The sequence below is a fragment of the Lissotriton vulgaris genome, chromosome 7, assembly GCF_964263255.1.
Source record: "Lissotriton vulgaris chromosome 7, aLisVul1.2, whole genome shotgun sequence".
NCBI lineage: Eukaryota > Metazoa > Chordata > Amphibia > Caudata > Salamandridae > Lissotriton > Lissotriton vulgaris.
In genome coordinates this window covers 405,331,512-405,355,075 of record NC_141695.1, presented here as the reverse complement: position 1 = coordinate 405,355,075, position 23,564 = coordinate 405,331,512, and the positions used below count along the sequence as shown (strand labels likewise).

Sequence of the window (23,564 nt, the reverse complement as noted above, 5' to 3'; positions counted from 1 at the left end):
CATTTGGAAGATAAGGCTGGACATGACTTATCATTGGCTAAATGGCTTTAATTTTTTCTATGTTGCAGCCTAACATAAATTGGTCGCAAATACGTTGATCAAGAGACCATTCGAACTTGCACGTTGAGACTAATTTCCGTAAATCAGTCACATACACCTCAACCAATTATTGAGGTTTTTGTATACCCTTTCCAAAATTATATCTCTCTAAAACAGTACTTACGTTTGGAAAGTAATGTTTATCAAGTTTTTTTTAAACAAATTTCAAATTCATTTAAACTATCTGACTCAGTCTCGCCAGGTCAGGAAGATGTTCATACACCTCTTGCCCTTCAAAGCCTAGACAATGCAAAAGTAGGGTAGACTTCCTTTCGGCACTTAGAGAGACCTCACAAACTCTGGCATAAATTAGGAAAACCTCTTTCCATTTGGACCAGTGAATAGCAGGCTCCCATGGATTTGTAAGGAAAAAAAGAGGTGGTGTACCATTTTGCATTTTGTATATTAAACTTATTGTGTACAGAAGACATGCAAAAAAAATATTAATAAGGTGTGCCTGTCCCCGTAGGATGGAGAATTCATGAAAGGCAGAATAATTCACACTGGTGTGCCTATCACAGTAGAGAAGCAAATTCAACAGTATGTGTTGAAATATTTTTCTGAAGACAGCCCTTTTTGGTGGAGATAAACTTTGTTTATCTTGAAATTCTTGAGGTGTGCCTCTCACTGTTGTAAAGCAATCTTGTGGCAGGCATAAATAACTGTGGTGTGCCAGTCACAGAAGAATACCAATTCAAGATCACCAGGAAAAGAATGAAGGCACTTTGACGTGTAGTGTGCCTGTCAGTGTAGTAACAAAATGTTCACTTAGATTTCGTAGATAAGCATTGAAACGGTGCAAAGCAGTGTTAATAAGCCTGAGCATTAATTTTAAATGATTCTCTTATTTTTGAAAGCAGACAGGTACCACCAAAGGTTGAAATTTAAAGTTGTGTGTACTTTTCGTTTGTTATAAGCATGTGAAGTTTGGGTGCACCTCTGTTTCCTGTTTGTTTCTTGTTTCCAACAAAGACAAAGACACTGCGGCGCTGGGAGGTTTATGAGAGTGGCGGCTCTGCGTGACCAGGTCTCTGCAATGTTGTCAAGGAGACCGTGATGTAGGAGCGTGGCAGTGCCGTGATGAAAGTTTCACTTGGAGACAGCCCAAAGGAATCCACAGCGAGTCAAATGCGAATGGCAGCCGCGAGGCAGGGTGAGCATGAGCATATAACGGCAAAGCGCCAGATAAGTTTTCTTTTTCAAGTTGGGAAAAAAAATAACTGAAAATTGCCGGTAATAAGAGAAGGCAAACAGGTTTCAGGCAAGGGTTTGGGAAGGGTGTGCAAGTTTCTCTATAGCAGTACCTTACATTTGTGAAATTCAGCCATTTTAGGACACTTCCAGGTTAAACCAAGGTAGATGTAGGGTCCTTTTTACCGCCAGATCATTGCCAATGTAATGAAGTACTCTGGAAAGTCGGAAGAGGTTGAACAGCCTCTCCTTTATTCAAATACATACAACAGTAGCAGGAAACGTCCTATCCACAGGCCTCCCAGGAACAAGTGACCCCTAGGATTCTACATCAACACTCTAGAATAAACAAACCATGAAATGGAATACGCATGGGTAATCTGTCTCTGCAGAGACAGATTATACTATGGCTACTACATTATTACCCTGTAGTCTGTGTATAGCACTATCGGGCTGGCAGCACTAGGTGCTGGTGGCCTGAGACCTGCAGTTGGGTTGCACCATTAAGTGAAGTGATGCTGACTGAGCATGACAGGAAAGATTACATGACTGGGTATTGAGTTACATCAAATCTTAGCATGAAAATGATGTAGGTCTGCAAGCTAACAACTAGACTGCAGGTAAACAACTTGGTAGAATATTGGAACAGCCATTTTATAAAATCCTGAAAGCCAGTGGCACACTCTGGACACATTTTTGCCAAGTAGAATAAGCAGTTAAGCTAAAATCAGTGCATATATCTTTACATCCCTCAATGACAGGTATTGACAGGCTTTCCGACAGGGAGCAAGCTATTATCTATTACGTAACTTCAAATTATATTAAGAAGGACACAGGAGGATTAGAACAGTGTTTTGATGCATTTTGTGTGAAGACAGAGGAGTTTTGTAGGAAGGCGTGGAGAGGAGGTGATGTGCAAATGTTCTGGGCAGTGGCCCGTATGAGGAGGAGGTATCAGATGCAGCATCAGTGTTAACATCCAGGCTTAGTGAGTAAGCAGGCAAATTTGTTAATTGTATTAATCGGTCAAATGCCATCTTTCGGAGAAAGAATTGGGCAAGGATGCTGGTGGGGACCAAAGTGTGTGGCAATGTCTAAAGCGCAAGGGCAGACTGAACAGGAAGACTACAGCTAATAAAAGAACCCACTGATCCCAAATATATTTGTAATTGCGAAAAATGGCAATCTCAATGAGATACTATACTGAAATCTAAGCAAGACACTGCCTGAAGCTGTCCAAGACGAAGGTGTCTGAGCCACTTAAAATTATGATATGTGAAAGTAGAGAAGAATATTGCTCTCGTTCTATAAGAAAAAGGAGAAACTGAACGGAAGAAGAACAAGAACTTTTGAAAATTGAAAATACAGTGGCAAAACACACCAGAGACCTAGAAGGCATAGATATTCAGAGTGGAAGAAGCCAAATGAATTGCATATTTGTATAGCGCAGCCTACCACTCAAAAGAGTATCCAGGTGCTGCCCATTGGCACAGGGAGATTAAATGATTTGCCCAGAATCACAGCATGCTGAGCCGACCTCGAGACTTGATACTGGAGCCCCAGCTCTGAAATCGGCAGCTCTGGCTGTTAGACCACATCCTCTCCCCTATCAACACTGGATTGCTCAGGCAGCCAGAGGGAACCAAACAAGGAGCTATGGAAGTTATCCTTGAGAGATGTCTTCTTACTTTGAGTAAATATCAAGGAAAAAGCAAAATATGGTTGTTGGCAGAGTGAAGAGCTCTCCATTACCATGCCCTCTGGCTCGACTGCTCCACATGATGATTATGCTTTCTAAAAAGAGATGAAAGATGAAGAAAATGCCTGTAGCTAAACTCAAAGGTCTTGAATGAGAGATCCTGCAAAAAGGGCACACGTTAGTACTTTAGCTATGAAACTTAAAAGATTAGACGCAGGTGGTCAAACGCAGTTTCAAGGTGTTGTAGGGTTCATAAATATGTACAAAACCCACAGGTCATTTTGCCCACTGATGATAAAAGTTAGCCTCTGCTGTTGAACTGTATTTCTCATTTATTCATTTCAACAGTTCAGTTTGTTTTTTGTATGCCTTTAGTCTTTTCTTCAACTTTACTGATTATTCCAATCCAAAGGTTCAATTTATTCATGTTTAACAGCTGTACCTCAGAAGCAAACACCACAATATGTTAGCAAATATCCCTTTTAATGTGAACTACTCACACAAGTTGTACCGGGAATCTTATCCGTAGTTGAATATGACAGTTGTGTAAGGACTGCAGTCATTCACATACAATCCATCTCATGAAACCATACACATACTTAAGTGCACTGCTTATGACATGTTTAGTCTGACTTAAGGCTGACTACACCCCAGCCCTATTCTTCTACTAGACCAGCCTGTCAGAAAATGAACAGGACCCAAGCCAGGTCAATCTGCCACTACAAAGCTTTATGAATGGATACTTGTGGTGTTCAGCATATTTATTATATTTAGTATATTGCAATGTCTAGATTTGTATAAAGCAACACTATGCTGCATGGACTTTGTTAGAATGCATAGAATGCAAAATGCGGTGATATGATGGAAAAGGAACCTGGGAGTCAGTGGAAGATGAACTCCTGGGCCCTTCTGTCCTTTACAAAGTTTTTCTTCTACTGGCAATACAACTACTACTCTAAATTACAACGCCTTCTGGATGAATGTGACACTTCAATGCTGCCCTAATGTTTTTAGAGGTTTATAGAGAGGGTTCAAGAACTGATAGACAAACACATTCTAGAAGATAGTCTTCAGATGGTGAGCAAAGGTCAGTGGGTTACTCTTAAGGTGCTTGGCCTGTCTGCAGATCTTGACATCATGCACCATCCTCTCTTGCCAGGGGGATTTCTACAACAACAGGGTTCGAGGGTGATTCTGCGGTATAATTTACATATTCCTTGACAGCATGTTTCGAACGAGTAATTGCAGACAAGTTCCATACTAACCCAGAAAAACTGAACTCTGATGTGCCACGAGGTTCTTCTAACACACCCTGTCTGTTCAGTATTCACTAAGGATGATACAAAGATGGAGTCTAACCTATCATGAATATTCTGTTAATACCATCCTGCTCGCATTGGAGTTAGGTGAGTCATCCCCCGACATGAAGTCCCAAAGGATGGTCTAAAGGAGGCAGTGAGCAGGATTCATTGCTGTAGGCTAAAGCATAACTGAAAAATCTACAGGGTACCTCTCTGCACCTTTGAATGAAAGAGGTCTCCACAATTAGAAAAGGAAAAAAAATATGAGCCCGTTATGAAGAGGACTTACTTGGTATGAAAGCACAGGTTGACTATGTAACTCAAAAAAGTTTTGCTATTTTTTTGATAAATTATAACGTATTACGCAATTTCCCTCCCAATTTAATAGCCATAGTGATCAGTGCCACAGTTAATGCTAGATTAGACCACATATATTCAAAGGAGAACTAAGAAAAGATTTTTAAAACGTTCATATTTAAAAGGGAAAAATGTTGTTTTAACAGAAGGATTGAAAGTGCTGTCAACAAACGGAGAGAACTTGTGCAGGTGTTAAAGTATTTTATTAACCGTAGATGCCTCTCAGCCGGGTGCATCTCTGGAGAATGCAGAGGCCTTCATAGGGAAGCAGATAACCACTGTTAGTTGATAAGTTACCACAAGAGAACAACCTATCCAGACCAGCAGAGATCATCTGGGAGATTAACATCTTCATTTTCAGAAGGTGTAGAAATCTATAATTTAAAACATTTTGAAGAAAATGAAACTTACATGCGAGGACTGTGATGCTTTACCAATAGCTGTTGGCCAAAACAATGATGCTTACTTTGCTCCATGAGTTACAAAAATGAAGACTCGGTCCCTGTCACAAGGATATATTTTTGACAACCTAAAGCAAACTGTTTGAGCCTACTAATCAAGAAAGCATCCCTGGACCACAATATCCTCCAGGACTACAAACCTTCTGCTGGATGACACTCGATGGTAAAGATTTTCGATAGAAACTAGTCACAGGTACCTCACAGATACAGGTGTTCTGGAAATTCCGTCACCACTAGCGTCACAACCATCTGGGTTCATGTCACTGAATCAGTGTCCATAGCATTATTAGATGATGTACTGATAGCAGCAGATGAAGGAAATCTGCCCTTGGTTGTTCTTTAGGTTTTGTCAACATTTGACATGGCAATCTTTACCCTGTTGCTTTCCAAGTTTGGGTCTGAAGCTGTTGTATTGGATGAAGTGATAGGGTGGTTCTAATCTTTCCTGGAGGTCTGCATACAATGTGGTGAGCTTGGCCTTTTCTCAGGTTAAATAAGGAGTGACGCAGGGCTCACCACTATTACCCCTGCAAAGTTTAACATACTTATTGGTCTTTACTTTCCACCAAAGTTCCAAAGGCTTACTGTTCCAATCCTGTGGTGATGATCTGCTTTTGAGTAAAAGGCCCCGATGATGATTTTTCCAAAATATAAATGGATCTTCTTATTTTGGGACATGCTCTCAAACTTTGCACCTTAGGTCACCCTCCAGAACTGTTCAGTCTACCAGTTACAAATAATCTTGCATTACTGTGGGATTCTGGCCTCTGTTTTGAGCAGCATATAGAGTTGGTGGTTGACTGAGCTTTCTTATGCCTCTGACAGCTTAGGCAGGTGTTGTCCTACCTTGAACAAACACACCTAAAATAATGGTAGGATTGCTGATGTTAGAGATTTGTATGTGTCTGTATTTGTGTGCATGAATAGAAATGTGCAGAACATATTCTCACATTTGCTTACACATATACACATTGATATAGTATTCTTGCTTTTGGACCAAATTCTCTATGATGTGTAAAAGTGTGTTTTTCTGATCCTTGTTAACTAGGGCTTAATTTAGGTATAAACACCATCTTGTTCAAAATGGAAGTCACCCTTGCCACCCTTGTCTTCCCACCTGCACATCTCACGGCCGTTGTTTCTGCAGCATGTGGTCAAGTAGATTATTATTATTTGTTCATTTCAATTGCTGTTGTTTGTGCTGACTTCGATGAACTTTGCAAAGTCATGAATCTGCAACTACTTCTTCAAAGTCTTTCCGCTACATCACTGTGTCCTATTCATTCACATTAAGCTCTGTTGTTCATATATATCTAGTTTGCTCTTGCATCTCCAGACGACATAGAGCAGGCAGAATAATTATTCATGTAGTGGGATAGTGTTCGGGTGTTACTCCAATATGACGTTTAAATATAATGTGCTCTGATTTGATGACAAAATGATACATTTGCTCACATTCAGTGATTCTGCAGTTCTGCTAATTTCATATGTGAGAATAATTGATAAAAACTCTGGATTTTGGGGGTGAGCCAGAAGGCTTTCCTGTTCTTCTATGGGTACTGTATGTTTATTTGCCGATTTTTCTGCCCATTTGGGACTTAGAATAATTTATGATTCTTCATGCCTCTGTATTACTCTTTTCCTCGAGTGCCTTGATGGCATTGACCCTGTACCACTTTACTTTGGAATTTTGCAAAAAAACAATTTAACTTTTCTATTGTTCCAGAGCTCAGTTATTGAGTGGGCCTACCATTTATTTAATAACTGTAATTCTGATGTTTGATGCCTTGGGAGCTGCCTTATGCAAGGGCACATTGCCTCATGAAATTGAGGGTTAACACCGTCCCCATCCAGCAAAGTGGGCATTCTGATTGAGGTGAATTTTGGTGTCTAAACACCCCTATTTATCAGTGCCAACCTTGATTTTGCAAATTCTATAACTGCAGGTTTAGCAAACAGACTAAGAAAGCAACTCTAATCTGTCCAAATAATAGATGCAGGCTTAGACCTTGGGCTCGGGAGAACCAACAGTGTTATGATGGTCTGATATTTTTCAGCAGGCTGCCAGAGGAGACACATCTTCAAACTGGCCTGCCTGTGTGCAAAGGTCTCCATGGAAGAAGTGTGTGAGATACATCCCATAGAGGTCAGTAAAATTGGGTCAGATGCACCTACAAATGTCATCCTTTTGCACCTAAAACGATATACATTTGCAAAGTATGCATTATATAAAAAAAGAATGAAATAAAGGTACACTTCAAAATCATTGTTTTAGGTAATAGCAAAACAACAATTAGATGCATTCCAAAGTACCCAAAATGCCGGCGTTTCTGCAACTTGGATTACACGACATCACTATGTTAACTCGGTCAGGGGCTCTCCACAGGCTTAGTGAGGAACACAGGATCGACTTCAAGGGGCAGATTTATGTTAACTGGCGCATCCCCAGGGATGCGCCAGTTAACGTGCGCCACAGTGCGCCACAGCTCCGCCACCCATGGTGCGCCGCATTTATAATGCGATTCAGAAAAGGGGGTGGTGATGAACAGAGTGTCTGAATTAAGCAGACCACTCTTACACAGTCCAAAGATCAGGGCTTGATCCATCACCGTTTTTTAGCTCACTGCACCATCCCAGCTCAGAACCTGGCTACATGCAAATTAGTCTGACCCTGGCCCAGTGCATCATGGGAACAGGGCAGACCAAACTACCAAGCAAATTCTTATACTGGATCAGTGTCCGCAGCATTATTAGATGAAATGCCAGAAACCGGTCCCCGGTAGCTTGTCTCCTTTCTGGTGAAGAATTGGCTTGGTAGTTTAGTCTGCCCTGTTCCCATGATGCACTGGGCCAGGGACAGACTGATTTGCATATAGCCAGGTTCTGAGCTGGGATGGTGCAGTGAGATAAATAACGGTGATGGATCAAGCCCTGAACTTTGGACTGGGTAAGAGTGGTCTGCTTAATTCAGACACTCTGTTCATCACCACCCCCTTTTCTGAATCGTTTTTGGCCACTATAGGTGTGGCAGGGTATACTCAGACATGAGTCCCTTTCTCACTGCACCATCAGGATTCAAGCAAGCCGGGCCGAAGACGGCTGAAATGCCAGAAACCGGTCCCCGGTAGCTTGTCTCCTTTCTGGTGAAGAATTGGCTTGGTAGTTTAGTCTGCCCTGTTCCCATGATGCACTGGGCCAGGGACAGACTGATTTGCATATAGCCAGGCTCTGAGCTGGGATGGTGCAGTGAGATAAATAACGGTGATGGATCAAGCCCTGATCTTTGGACTGGGTAAGAGTGGTCTGCTTAATTCAGACACTCTGTTCATCACCACCCCCTTTTCTGAAACGTTTTTGGCCACCTTAGGTGTGGCAGGGTATACTCAGACATGAGTCCCTTTCTCACTGCACCATCAGGATTCAAGCAAGCCGGGCCGAAGACGGCTGAAATGCCAGAAACCGGTCCCCGGTAGCTTGTCTCCTTTCTGGTGAAGAATTGGCTTGGTAGTTTAGTCTGCCCTGTTCCCATGATGCACTGGGCCAGGGACAGACTGATTTGCATATAGCCAGGTTCTGAGCTGGGATGGTGAAGTGAGATAAATAACGGTGATGGATCAAGCCCTGATCTTTGGACTGGGTAAGAGTGGTCTGCTTAATTCAGACACTCTGTTCATCACCACCCCCTTTTCTGAATCGTTTTTGGCCACTATAGGTGTGGCAGGGTATACTCAGACATGAGTCCCTTTCTCACTGCACCATCAGGATTCAAGCAAGCCGGGCCGAAGACGGCTGAAATGCCAGAAACCGATCCCCGGTAGCTTGTCTCCTTTCTGGTGAAGAATTGGCTTGGTAGTTTAGTCTGCCCTGTTCCCATGATGCACTGGGCCAGGGACAGACTGATTTGCATATAGCCAGGTTCTGAGCTGGGATGGTGCAGTGAGATAAATAACGGTGATGGATCAAGCCCTGATCTTTGGACTGGGTAAGAGTGGTCTGCTTAATTCAGACACTCTGTTCATCACCACCCCCTTTTCTGAATCGTTTTTGGCCACTATAGGTGTGGCAGGGTATACTCAGACATGAGTCCCTTTCTCACTGCACCATCAGGATTCAAGCAAGCCGGGCCGAAGACGGCTGAAATGCCAGAAACCGGTCCCCGGTAGCTTGTCTCCTTTCTGGTGAAGAACTGGCTTGGTAGTTTAGTCTGCCCTGTTCCCATGATGCACTGGGCCAGGGACAGACTGATTTGCATATAACCAGGTTCTGAGCTGGGATGGTGCAGTGAGATAAATAACGGTGATGGATCAAGCCCTGATCTTTGGACTGGGTAAGAGTGGTCTGCTTAATTCAGACACTCTGTTCATCACCACCACCTTTTCTGAATCGTTTTTGGCCACTATAGGTGTGGCAGGGTATACTCAGACATGAGTCCCTTTCTCACTGCACCATCAGGATTCAAGCAAGCCGGGCCGAAGACGGCTGAAATGCCAGAAACCGGTCCCCGGTAGCTTGTCTCCTTTCTGGTGAAGAATTGGCTTGGTAATTTAGTCTGCCCTGTTCCCATGATGCACTGGGCCAGGGACAGACTGATTTGCATATAGCCAGGTTCTGAGCTGGGATGGTGCAGTGAGATAAATAACGGTGATGGATCAAGCCCTGATCTTTGGACTGGGTAAGAGTGGTCTGCTTAATTCAGACACTCTGTTCATCACCACCCCCTTTTCTGAATCGCATTTATAATGCGGCGCACCATGGTGCAAAAACGGCACAGATGCGTGACGCATCTGTACCGGAAATGTGGCGCATTGCTGGAGTTGCGTCGCAAGCGCGACGCAGCTCCAGCAAGGCTCGGGGGTGCCGCATCTACACAATGCTGCATCAATACCTACGCCTGCTTCAAGCAGGCGCAGGGTTTTGATGCAGCATTGGCTTGAAAGTGACTGAGTGAAATCTCATAGATTTCACTCAGCCACTTTCAGGAGGCGTTCCTGCGCAGGAACGCCCCGCCTACAACGTGACGTATCTCCTAGATGTGTCACTTTGTAAATAGGGCGCATTGTTTGCGCCGCAGTTGTGTCAAATAAAGTGACGCAATTGCAGCGCAAGGGCATCATAAATCTGCCCCCAAGTGTCTGTGTATATTACGAAAATATATACTTTTCTTTGTGCGCCTAATTTTGTGAAGGACAAACCCATCTTGCCGTAGGAAGAGAGGATAATGACATCATCCAATGTATAGCTACTACTTTCCCTCCTAGGCTACCTTACGTGCATGAGAGGAAGAGATTTCTTCACCAAAGAGTTAATAAGTGGAATTTGCTGCCAATAGTCTCATGATGTGAACCCTCATTGGCTAGATCGAAACTCTTTTGTTTACTTAAAGCCGATTGTAGATGACATTTAGAACATGAAGATGCAGCACTTCAAATTGCGCTACTAGTGTCATCCATCCACCCATCCACCAATACACCCACCCATCCATACATCCATCCATTCAACTGTACATACCGGTAGAATAAGGACAACTTACCTCATAGAGTTCCAGGGGGAAGTTGCATGCCTGAAAGAAATGAGAAAGATCGATTAAGTGCAAATTAGAAAAACTGGAAAATTCACATCAACATTGACTGTGAGAAGCCTTAAACAGGTAGGCGACAGAGAATAAGTTGCGAAGAGGTACATGGCAGAGAAAAAGTGTTTAGCTGAGAAGGGTAACAAAGGAAGAAGAGTAAATGTCGTAATAAAACAGACAGGAGAAGAGACCTGGCAAAAATGAGGATGGCTATTGGAGTAGAAGGAGTGGGCAGAGAAAAGAGGATAACGGGAAGTAAAAGAGGAGAGAGTGAGAAAGAGATAGAGATAAAGAGAGAAATAGTGAGCCGCAGAGGTGTAGACAGACACAAAAAACAGACATGAGGAGGGAAGCGCCATTGAGACTGGAGATGGAGAGGGAGACAATACAGATAGATCAAACAGAAAGAATTAGTTAGGGACAGGGTGAAACAGTGCAAGATAAAAAAAAAGTACTAGACAGAGACAAAGAGTGAGAGAGAGGTAGCTGAAAGATTTTGTGAGCAAGTAAGACAGAGAGAGTGAGGAAGACTGGGAGACAATGAAAAATCAGTAGACAGAGGAAGTGGGGGAGATAGTGATTGAGATACTGCATCAGCTGTCATGGAGAAAGGTTGAAAAGAAGGGAGAGCATTAATATACACATAAACAGGGAGATAGAAATAAGAAAGAAAACACGATAGAAGCGAATACAGTACTAGTAAGAAAGAAAGGGAAATCAAGAATGCCAGAGAAAAATAAGAAAAAAGACCAAAAATAAGGGTATGTGTGAAGCAAAATGTAAACAAGAGCTGTGGACCCTATAAAGAAAAATAGTGCTTAAGAAAGCAGGGAACAATGTAAGGAAAGAAAAATCAGAGAAAGTCTAAGAGGAAGGATGAAAGGAAGAGTGATTAAAAGAGCATAATGAAGCAATAGTCAGCCCAGAGTGGTAATGAATATAATGGAGGTCGTAAAGTAAAGAAACAAAGTAGAAAGGTGTGCTGGTGGGTGGGGTCGCAGAAGCAGACGATGGAAAAGAAAAGAGGAAGAGAAAACGTAAAGCATTAATGTAAGCCAAGTTACCTCCTTCGCAGAATCTTCTCTGCGTAACTATGCTGTTTTGCAGTGTATATTCTGGAAGAACAGCAGAGCATGGGCAGGGCCCTGTCGAGCCATGTCAAGCCTACATGACACGGACAGAAAACAGCTCTGGGCAAATTGCGAAGGGATATATTCCATAGATGAAATTTGACAGAAATTCAAAGAGTAAAGGATGTGTTCCCTTCTGTTGTAATGCAATGCAAAAGCCTCACCCGAGTTCAGCAGATTGTGACTCACAATTCCATCTAAATTCAAAACAGAAAGAGCTTTGCTTTTCCAGGAACGTTGAAATCCTTTGAAAAGATAGTCTGCCATGAACTCTAGAGAGCAATAAACGTTTTCCTTGGGATCTAATTAAAGAAATTTTTTCCTGTAAATTCTCATTACTGCCATAACAGTATTTTCACTTCAAAATCCCATTTATGTATAGGGTCAGGTTTAAAAAGTCCTATTACCGCGTTTTTGAATGCCTGCCAAAAATTCTTCAGAAATAATTCGAGAAACAGAAAATAAAACATTTCCAACCAAGCCAAAGTGAATTATCTGAATTGTACTACTAGCAATACAACTGCAACAGTCCTTCATCTTCCCACCAGTTCAACCTCTAAACATTGGGCAGGCATACACCAGCCCCTCCTGGCTGAAGAAGAAGGTAAATAGACCAACCCACAATGCCCCAGCAGCACCCACATCCTCCCACACAAGGAGAATACACAAGAAAGCAATACCGAGAGAGTTTTTGCAAGCCAGAGAAGCCTGCAACCTGCACCTAGGTCAGGGCACAAAGAGAGGACCAGGATTATGCTGGATATAATTGCATGGCACAGCAAGGACTTATACCTCAAACTTTTGCCGCAGTCCAAGGTCATCCTCATCATCAGCTACTGGAACATTGTAATACTCGCCTTCTTCTTGGTTCAGTAACTTGTACCTGAGAGGAACAGAGGGGCGACAGACGAGACGGTGCAGGGGGAGTTTGAGTGAGATAGAGAAACAGAAAGACGAGAAGGTAGAGCCAGACAACAGGAGTGCATTACGGAATAAGCAGAGAGATAAGGGGTGGTGGATGAGCAGAAAACCAAAAAATATTGTGAGGGAAAGAAACGAAAAAACGTCAAGATGGAGAGATGAGAATATGAGACGTCAGCCAAGAGAACATACAGACCAATGGGAGGGACAGAAATTGTGCAAAGCAAAATCGAAGCACGAGTGAGAAAAACAAATATGTCGAGACAGAGGGGAAACAAAATACCATAGACAAATGGAGAAAATGGGCAAACACAGAAAACCCCAAACGGGTAGGAAAGCAGGAAAAGAAAGAGTGAAAATCAGGAATCTTCCATCATAGAAGTTGCTGACAAGTTTGTGTTTAACACTGGGCCATTTGGGAGAGATTCCTGCACAGCAAACTCCCTGCCTACATGCCGGGAAGGACACCAGAGGGATGGCTACTTTCTGCTGCCAGGTGATTTCCAATTGTGTTCGTTTTCCTAATAGATGACACACCAGAAAGCACCAGCACAACAACAAAAAGTAAAACTCAACACAGATAAGTGATCTCCATAGGGTTACTTCCTAAAGAAAGAATTCCGATGCAACTTCAGGACATTTGTGACAAAAATGTCTTTTGCCTCTCGGTTTCAAGGTGAAGCTTGGAAGAGTATTGTGAACTGCAGAAAGCTACACATTTGCACTCGTGTGAGTTTGTGCACCTGCAGCTGGTATTTTACGGTGAGTTGCATTGCTGTTACGCACACCCATGCACGGCAAACGTAAATGTCACTTTAGAAATATTCAGCTATATCTACCAGTACAATACATTGCACATTAAAGTGTCCAAGCCAATGAGAGATAAACTAATTGGTCTTTGAAACAACTGTAATGTTTACATACAGTTTAATAGATTTTCTGTATTGATGAATATAGTTACCTCACATGACCCCAAATATTTGCACAAAACAAGTTATATCCTTCACTGGGCGACTAAGCCCTTGACACAGATTACCCCTCATAAACACATGGACAATGTGAAGCTTTCTCTACACACACTCCAACAATCATTTCCAACTTCATTTTTGGTGGTCATTTTCATTGAAAGTTCACTCTGATTACCCAGGACCCCTTCCCTGAATGGTCACCTCCTCAAGCCAACACAAGTCAAATGGGACCCAAACTCTCACCAGCCATTGACATTGTTCTTCAGAAGCTCTGAGATGCCAAAAGAGATCGATCCCATGAAGTCATTGCGGGTGGTGCGATCCCAGTCCCAGACCTCGATTGACAGCCGTCGATCGATGTCTCCTGGTCTCAAGGCGCTGGAAAATGTTTTCAACCACAACAAGAAGAAACAAAATGTTACTCTTCATGGAACTCAGGACTAGAAAGTTGCAAAAGAGACAAACAGTTCTGAGTGTGACATTACAAGGGGCTTCATAAAATATAAGAAGGCATTAGCCCCTTCGCTGCATCATGAGCATGGAAAAGGTTAATAAAATTGAAGTTCCGACAAGAAATACAGTTATCAGCATTGAACACTTCAGAACACTAACACCTAACAACAAAGAAACAAACAATTCAGAAGGATATACTTTTAAAATTTGTTAGAGGACCGGTTGGATTTCGACTATAGTCCATGCGTGCGCACCATGTGCATGTTGGGGATGTTTGATGGGGAGGCCAACAATGCATTTAGTTGAGGCTAATCACATAAGAACTTACACTTTTTGCAAACCAACCCTGCTCCTAATGTGGACATCTTGTAACAGTATAGTTTATATTGACTATAATAGAAAGGTGTAAAAAAATCAAAATATCATAAATACAGAAAAGTATTAGAGCAGTCCTAGTTTTGAGGGCACGACCTCACACACAGTCTGACAGAAGGTTAAGGAACAGACCACACTGACACACCCCATCACACACATAAGCACTCATTCAGCCTTTGTAGAATCCACAAAATGACAAGAGTTTTACGAGGCTTATCTGAAATTATCAAAGGGATTTGTCATCTTCAGTTCAATGCTTGATATTAAATAAGTGGTTTGCTTCAACATTTCGGGACATGTGCTATGAGAAGCATGACTGTGCAAGCAACTAAACACAGGGGGGTATATTCACAAGAACGTGTGATAACTACCACAAGAGTAGCGTAACTCAAATTTAAAGAACGCAGCCTATCGCTGGAAAATAACCCCCTGTCAACGTGGAATTCACAACAAGGCGATAGCATGTGATAGACACCAGATAACGTGGCAAATATCAGCGTGAAAATCAATGCCTCGCTGCTAAAATCCGATACGCGAATGTTATATAACATACGATGAGTCCAACCGCGGGACAAAAAGTAGCAAAAACCAGCCACAGGCCTGCAAATCCCACGCGTCTGGTGGGACAATGCACCATAAAAAGCCTGGAAAAAATACACCAGAAACAAGACAAATCACGTAGCAACATGGATGCACCCTGACCCAGCGTAGAGGCCAACTCAAACCCCACAACCCCCACAGACCACCAGCAAGGAACAACGGGGTCGGGGATGGCCAAAGGGGAAAAGGGAGAGGAAGACGGGGTGCACACAGCAGGAAAACAAGACCAGCGTCACGGAGGTGACAGAACCCTACTAGCAACTGACCCACAAGCAGACCACCTGGAATGCAGTCGGAATGCCGAGGAGGCAAATTCAGGAGGCCAATAGGCGACGGCATGACGTGACAACCTAAACCAGGCACCAACCTGCTGCCAACAGGAAGGCAGCAATGGCGACAGGAAGTGGCAGTCCAGCACCAAGGGAGGTGCTGGAGGAAACCCAGGCCACAGTCATCAGTGTGGAGACGATGCAAGGAGTAGTGAGTACGGACACAGCTCGAGAGGACCTGACAAAACACCAACAGGGAGTGCAACGAACAGGGCCTGGAGGGACGGGGAGATGGGCACAATGGCATACATGCACAACGAGGTTTAGCACACTGCACACCCACAAACACCCAGGATCATGTCCCAGATCCCCTTGGCACACTGCAGCACACACACATTGCACAAACAGCACACCCACATTGACGACATTGTGGAGCTACGTGCAAACCCGATACTGCAGAACAGAGGACACAACTGGCTTCGCACATGCATAGGAACATGCCCACTACAGCGGACAGAGCCGGGAACAGTGAAATGGAAATGTACGCGTACAACCTTGCTTCCGTCATGTAGTCCAAATTTACACTTACCCGCAGAAGAATCCAGTGTTAAAATCTAGTTCGCGACATCAACATTATCGGCGCCATCTTTTCCCTTTTCAGGCTCATATGTGCGCGTAAGTAGCAGCCATTTTGAATGTCATGGCCTCTCTGCCCACTGCCGATAGCCAGCGTGTCTCTCTCTCTCTCTCCCTCTAACCTCGCAAGCATCCCCCGCACGCTGACAGCCCCTGCTCTCACATGCTTGGGGGCATAAACCTCCCTTTCAGCGCAACCCTGCCTCGGAGTCACATCCCGTACCCAGCCAACACCTCCCTCCATCCCTTTCATGATCATACATTATTTGATGAACCCCCCTTTCCTCTGTGCCCGATTGTCCTGCTCGCTCCCAGGCCACCACCTGGCCCTGCGGATACAGTTTATTGCCCCCATACAGTAGGAAGCCTCTCTCTTCAAAGGATCTACAACTGATCAAAGCCCCCACCCCATGAGATCCGATCAACCACACACATACTGGGAATCGTCGGAATATCCAGCTGCGTGACAGTCATCACCTACTAAGATCGGGGTGGGGACTTCCACTGTAAATGTGTTTGGGAACGGGCTTGAAGCGGGGATTCCGAGGATGTCTTTCCGTACTTCAAAGTATTTTTTTTTATTTTTTTATTTCAAATCTTTTTTATTGAAGAAGGACCAAAATAAAGGCAATACAATAAATCTTTAAAGGTACAAATGAACAAATTCTTGGTATCATGACACTTACAATAATCAAAAAGCAAATCAAGAGAAGAAGATAAGAAAAGGAAGAGAGAGAAAGAGAAGTAGAGAAGGGAAAGGATAGAGAAGAAGAGAAGAGAGAGGTGAGAAGAAAGAGGACAGGTGTATCCATAGGGCAATAGTAGTTGGTTTTCTCAGACTCGGTACACTGTGTGCACAGCAGAGAATATGCAGTAAGTACATAAAACCACAAGCAACACCTCAAATTCCGCCTATATACAGTTCGGAAAAGTCAATTGTTGAGATGCATATCATGGTGGCTCAAAGTGGGAGGATGACGTATCCAGGGATTTCCAGAGTTTTTTGTTCGAGGGCTTCCAAGTAGCTGACTGTAGTGCAGGATTATCTGCCCCTCTTAAAAATGAGAGCCATTCCAGCCACATTTTGAAGTTGATGTCATCAAAATTTTTCCATTTGTAAAGAATGACCTTGCACGCCAATGTCAGCATAATATCAAGCAGTTGCCTGTCATGAATGTCCGGCAATTGTGTTTCCAGAGGACCTAAAATTACATATATGAAATCTTGGACAGGCGTGATTCCAAGCACTTGTTGAATGTAAGTAAATATTTTATTCCAAAATGTTCGTAATAGGGAACAATGAAAAAACATGTGTGCCAAGTCACCAGGAGCTTTATGGCAATTCCAACAGGTAGGCGTATCCCTCAATTTACATTTAAACAATCTCTGGGGGGTCCAGAACACTCTATTTAACATCATATATTTCGTTTGACATAGGATCGGGGATATCTTGTTAGTCAGTGCGGTGTTGTGTATCACCTCCCAGTCTAATGCAATGCCTGTGGAATTAGGTTCCGCTTCCCACTTAATTTCGGTCAGCCTATGTGGCGTCTTGGGTAGGGGGAGGAGTAATTTATATATTCTTGATACAAAATGGTCAGCATGGTATAGTATTCGTAGCCGGGACACAAGCCAGGGTAAGTCTGTGTTGAGGGGGCATTTGGAGATAGCGGCTTTCAGTTTTAGGAATTGGTAAAATTCTATGGGTGGTAAGTTAAACTTTTCTTGCAATGTCGAGAAGGGCAGGGGTCTGCCATTATCATAGAGGTCATTCACTATGTGTATACCTTTTTCGGCCCACACTAAACTGTAATAAAGACCATAAACCTGTGTATAAGAGGCCAGGCCTCAGAGATGCGTTTAGAGCACCTCGAGAAGATACCCTGTTGTCTGTTTTGACGTGTTCTGCTCCGTCGGAATAAACTCCTGTTTCCTGCCTTCCAGTCTCCAGCGCCTGCCTCTTTGTTTGACAATTTCGAGTGGTATGAGAGGCGGCTAACGGCGGGCAATACTTAAGGTTCTCGGTCGAAATCGGCCCTACCTTTTCCACAATTGGCGTCCCAAACGTGGGGCCCATCAACGACACGTGGATCCAGTGGGAGAGGTCCTGACGACAGAGTGAACGACTGCAACGATCGGGAAGTGCACCTGCCCGATAGACCCTCGTCTGGCAGCCGATCATCCGAACTTCACCGGTTCCGAACAGACCTCACTCGAGTGATCTACGGTCCTGACTGGGAACCATCAGCAGTGCCGCGACAGTTACGGAGAATAGAGGACAATCGGGCGCTGGAAGCGGAAGACAAGAAACTGTCCATGTGGTCCGGGTAAGGTCGTGTAGCACGACAAATTGCGAAACGATTGTTTGGAAAATACTAGTATTACTCTTCGATTGTTTGTTCTTTGAGATATTCTCTGCCTGGAAACGGGGAAGAATAGAAATATTCTTTCTTCCTTTGCAGATAGTGAAGGGTAGGTAACGCGGACTTTTGTCCCCCGTTGTAATCTGTCGTGCCTATTTTTCTCCCCACTGATTGATTGATTGCCCGAACATTGACTGTTCGAAATTGGTTCTTTTGAGATATTCTCTGTTTGCAACTAACGTAGAATAGAAATATTCTGTCTAGTCTTTGCAAGTAGTGAAGGATAGGTAGTGCGGACCTTTGTCCCCCGTTGTAATCTGTCATGCCTATCTTCTCCTCACTGATTGGTAGTTGGTTCAGCCCGGACCGCTTATTAGAGATGAACCATCCAGCTCCACTGGAAGGCACCCCTAATAAGGACATGTTCATGAAGCATGGACTAGTCGCTATAGCCTATAGCAAGCTATGGCACAACTATACAAAAAAGGATCAGGAAAGTCAGTGGCCACTGATAGGATCCTTCGATGAAGAAAAGATAAACTTGCTGGAAACCACCCTTCGAAACAATAAGACAACGCCCACTATGCTTGATAGTCTCGGCATGTGGCGCAAAGAAGCAGAACAACGGAAAAAGAGAAACAAAGTCAGATTAGAGAAAGAGCTACGAAAAGCAGCTCACTTAGCAGCCAGAAAGTTAGAGCAAGAGATTAAGGAAAGAGAGGAAGCCAAGTAGAAGCAAGAGTCTGAAACATCTAGCCAGTGTCCAGTTAGAACACCCTCTACGCTCTACCCTGAGTTACCCTCGAAGCAGCGAGCGAACGATGATCTATTACTAGGTCCTCCAATCATCTACATGCCCCCTCCATATGCCCCTTCCCAACCCTTAGCACAGCATCCGCAGCCCCCAAGCACAGATGAGAATAGTGCCAGGGCCTCGGTCCTCACGGCCTCCGCGCCGGCCCAACCCCTCGTACTCAGCGCAGCGCAAGCAGCTGCATTAGACAACCCTGAGACCCGGAAGAAAGATTCCACTAGAATGAACAGGTTGAGCAAGGATGAGCGAGCAGGGATCGATAAGATAGTAAAGACACTGGTGGAACGAAAGTAGAGCGAGGAGTACGTAATGGATATGTACAATTCATATGCCGATAGCAACAGACAACACTTTGTCGTGCGATTTTGTTACCACACCCTCAATGCTTATGAGGACCGATACCGAGACAAAGGTCCCGAGGGCCTTACGACTCTATATAGAAAAGTTGACAATGGGGATGAGGGCGAGTGTGACGTGACGGACCTCTTCACGCGTACGCTTGAAGTTTTCCGCCACCTCACTGAACAGAGGATGGAAGCTAAAACGACAACTCCTGTAGCGACCGAACCTCGAATCGAACAAACGAATACAATGATGCCTATAAGGCCGCTCCTTACTGGGTTCCCCCACAAGGACAGGGAACGCATGATGACGTTAATCATCAAGATGCGAGAGGGAGGGTAGTGTATAACTGGGTCTACCAACCATGGGATCGACAAGATATCCTGATGTTCCGAAAATCCCTACCTGATTAACGAAAAAACCCCACTGCCTTTTACACTGAATTAGGCACAGCCCTAGGTTCAACGATTATGAACCTAGCTGACATCGATTTGTTTTTCGGGTTATGTCTGCCAGCTGATGTGTGGAAGCAAATCCGGAAAGTCGACCACCTTGAGCTGTTCGGACATACCTGGTCACAACTCGATGGCATAGACAGACAATGAGAGCCTGGACAGAAACCTTTGAAATCCATTTTAGAACTCCCAGACAAGATCGTGCAGAAACTAAAAACCCTGATCCCAGAAAAGAAGGTGGACTGGTCGATAGTAACGGCCTGCCGCCAGAAACCCCAGGAAGACGTATCAGAATACTTCTCCCGATTTGAAACAGTGTTTTCCGATTACAGCGGCCAAGACATGACCACTGCAACCGGACATCATCTGTTTGTCCAGAACTATGTTAAAGATCTGTCACAGGAGGTCTCTCAGAAACTACAGGCTAGCGAAAGTAGTTGGGCGGCCTCCAAGCCTGCGGCTATCCTTCAGATGGCCCAGTATTACGAGCATCAGAAGAACGAGAATGATAGGGCGACAGAGAAAAAGAAAAAGGACCTGAAGGAAAGGGTGATGATCGCGCAGTTGCAGGGGGTGACTATAGGAAGAGAGCAGTACAAGGGAAATTACCAATCGAATGCTCCTAGAAACCCACCCCTAAAGACCGTACACCGCACCCTATGTTGGACGTAAGGACATTGACGAGAACCAGTGTGCATTTTGCAAGGGATTTGGCCATTGGAAATCCCAGTGTCCGGTCCTGTTAGAAATGAATAAGAATAGGGACACAAGAGATGTAGCAGGTGGGTCTAGAAATAGAGAACAGGGACGAGGGTCCACGAACGACACCAATAACGACAGGCCAAGCAGACCGAACACATTTGACCATCCCCCTCAGAACCAGTATCAACAGTCTGACTGCGACGACACCCACGACTTCGCATAGGACTGCCAAGGGCAAGGGAGGGATCCAGTCGAGCTCTATGTTGACCAGCAAGGTCCTTATGTCACCGCTAAGGTCCTGGGTACGAAGTCTCCATTTCTGGTAGACACTGGCACAACACATAGTGCGTTATCTAAACGACTGATTCCAAGGGCACCCTTGTCTGGCTCACTTGTAACATCAATAGGTTTCGATGGAACGCCCTCCACTAATCCCTTGTCTACACCAATCTCCTTTGACTTAGAAAATAATACCACTGACACGACGTTTTTGCTTTCGTCCAACACCCCTGATGCCATTATGGGACTTGACTTACTGAAGCATTTCCGAGCTACAATTAGGTGTTCGCAAGATGGAGTTCGAGTCTTTTTGTATGATAACCCGACTCTGCTCAGACTTTGTCCCACCCGACGCATGTTTTCCATCACTGATGCTGACTTGTCCCTACTTGACACTCTACCTCCATATCTGTGGGCCAAAACTGACTCGGACGTAGGAAACATGATGATCGACCCAGTGCACATAACTGTTCGACAAGACGCAATAATTCCGAAACTTCCACAATATCGGATATCGCCAGAGGGCGAGAAGGCATTGGTAAAGATTATCCAGTCCCTTATAGATGCAGGAGTGGTAGAGGAAGTAGTTAGCAATGTTTACAACAGCCCTATCATACCCATTATAAAGAAGCAAGGGGAGGGAGATGAGAAAGCATACCGCTTCATCATCGACCTACGAGAGGTCAACAAAGTAGTTGTGCCTCAGTACCCCGTAGTCTCAGACATCACCACTATTCTGACTCTAATTCCTTCCACTGCCACCACCTTCACTGTCATTGACCTCAAGAACGCTTCCTTCTCTATCCCCATCCACCCAGACAGCCAATACCTCTTCGGCTTCACCCTAAAAGCCCGCTCATATAGATTCTGTCGAGCACCCCAAGGCTACACTGAAAGCACCAGCATCTATAGCCAGGCTCTCAAGAGACAACTGGACGCAGTCCAGTTACCGGATGGAGTGGTGTTGATACAGTACGTCGATGATATTCTTTTGGCGGCCGACACCACTCCACTTGCAGTCACAGCCACCATACAACTCCTGCACTTCCTTGCGGAAAATGGCCACAAGGTCTCCAAGAAAAAGTTGCAATTCTGCCAACCCCAGGTCACTTATCTAGGCCACCTCTTGTCCAAAGACGGGAGAAAGCTTACACCCGATCGAATTCAGACCATTCTCGAAACTCCTGTCCCTAAAACACAGAAACAAGTTCGCTCCCTGCTAGGCCTCACCTCCTTCTGCCGACAGTGGTTGCCAAATTTCAGCCTCATTGTGAAACCACTGCTTTCCCTGCTGGCTAAAGATGTCCCCTTCCCGCTCCCTTGGACCCCTGAATGCCAATCCTCCTTCAAAGAACTACGAGATGCCCTCTGCTCAGCCCCCGTCCTAGGAACCCCCGATTACACAAAGCCCTTCTCCCTCTACACTCACGAAAGGGAGGGGTGCGCTTTGTCTGTCCTGACTCAGTCCATCGGCCCCAAGCAACGCCCATGTGCCTACTTCTCTGCCACTCTTGACCCTGTAGCCAGAGCTTTGCCTGCCTGCCTTCGAGCTGTAGCTGCCGCTGCTATCTCTATCCGACAAAGTGAGGGGATCGTACTCTCGAACTCCCTCACTGTGTTAGTACTCCATACGGTCGACACCCTCCTGAACCAGACTAAAACGCAACATCTGACTAGAGCACGACTGACTAGGTACGAACTGACTCTGCTTGCACCCCACATCACATTGAAAAGATGTACCACACTGAATCCGGCCACTCTGTTGCCCCTACCAGAGAACGATCCCAATGTGTCCCCTATACATGACTGTGTGACCCTCACGGACGAACAGACTAGGAGTAGGGTTGACCTCCGAGACACTGCCTTTCCAGATCCTGACGGAGAACTGTGGGTGGAAGGCTCTTGCATCAAACTACCCGATGGCACCACCTCAGCTGCTTATGCTGTTACCACAGCCCGAACTGTAGTAGAGACCGCCCGCATCACACAACGATCTGCACAGGCAGCAGAACTGATTGCCCTCACACGAGCATGTATCCTAGCTAGGTATGGGCGAATTTTGCGGATCGCGCGTTCGTGAATTTTGCGGATTTGCGAACTCGCAATCCGCAAAATCCGCGAATTCTCGCGAATTTGCAGATTTTTTTTATGTTCGCACGGGTTTCTGCAAGTTCGCGAGGGTTTTGTACAATTTTGCAAATTGCGAAATTGTACAAAACGCGTGCGAACTTGCAGCAACCCGGGCGAACACAATTATATGAAGAGAAAGAAGCTCCTGGTCACAGGAACAGCACGGGGATTGCGCTCATGAAAGTCAAGGATGCAAAGGCCTCTACCCAGCATCACAGCTGATTTTCCACAGTAGATTTGGGAAGAGGCACACCTGTCCCGCCTCGAAGACGCTCATGATTGTTTTTGGGATAATGAATGAGTCACTGATTTTGAGCATCAACTAGTTTGAGCGACCATGCAAAGGCCGCCCTCTACCCAGCATCACAGCTGATTTTCCACGGTAGATTTGGGAAGAGGCACACCTGTCCAGCCTGGAAGACGCTCATGATTGTTTTTGGGCTAATG

The 23,564-nt window shown here is 44.7% G+C and overlaps 1 protein-coding gene across 1 annotated transcript in view; it reads right to left on the bottom strand.

The window, feature by feature from the left end:
* Positions 1–23,564, bottom strand: part of PRKCG (protein kinase C gamma) — a 1,238,195-nt gene that overhangs the window by 141,831 nt on the left and 1,072,800 nt on the right. The window contains exons 7-9 of the mRNA XM_086928695.1: positions 13,943–14,077; positions 12,603–12,693; positions 10,639–10,668 (exon numbers count right to left, since the gene is read on the bottom strand). Coding sequence (XP_086784821.1) covers positions 10,639–10,668; positions 12,603–12,693; positions 13,943–14,077 — 256 coding nt within the window. The remainder of the gene's footprint in view (positions 1–10,638; positions 10,669–12,602; positions 12,694–13,942; positions 14,078–23,564) is intronic.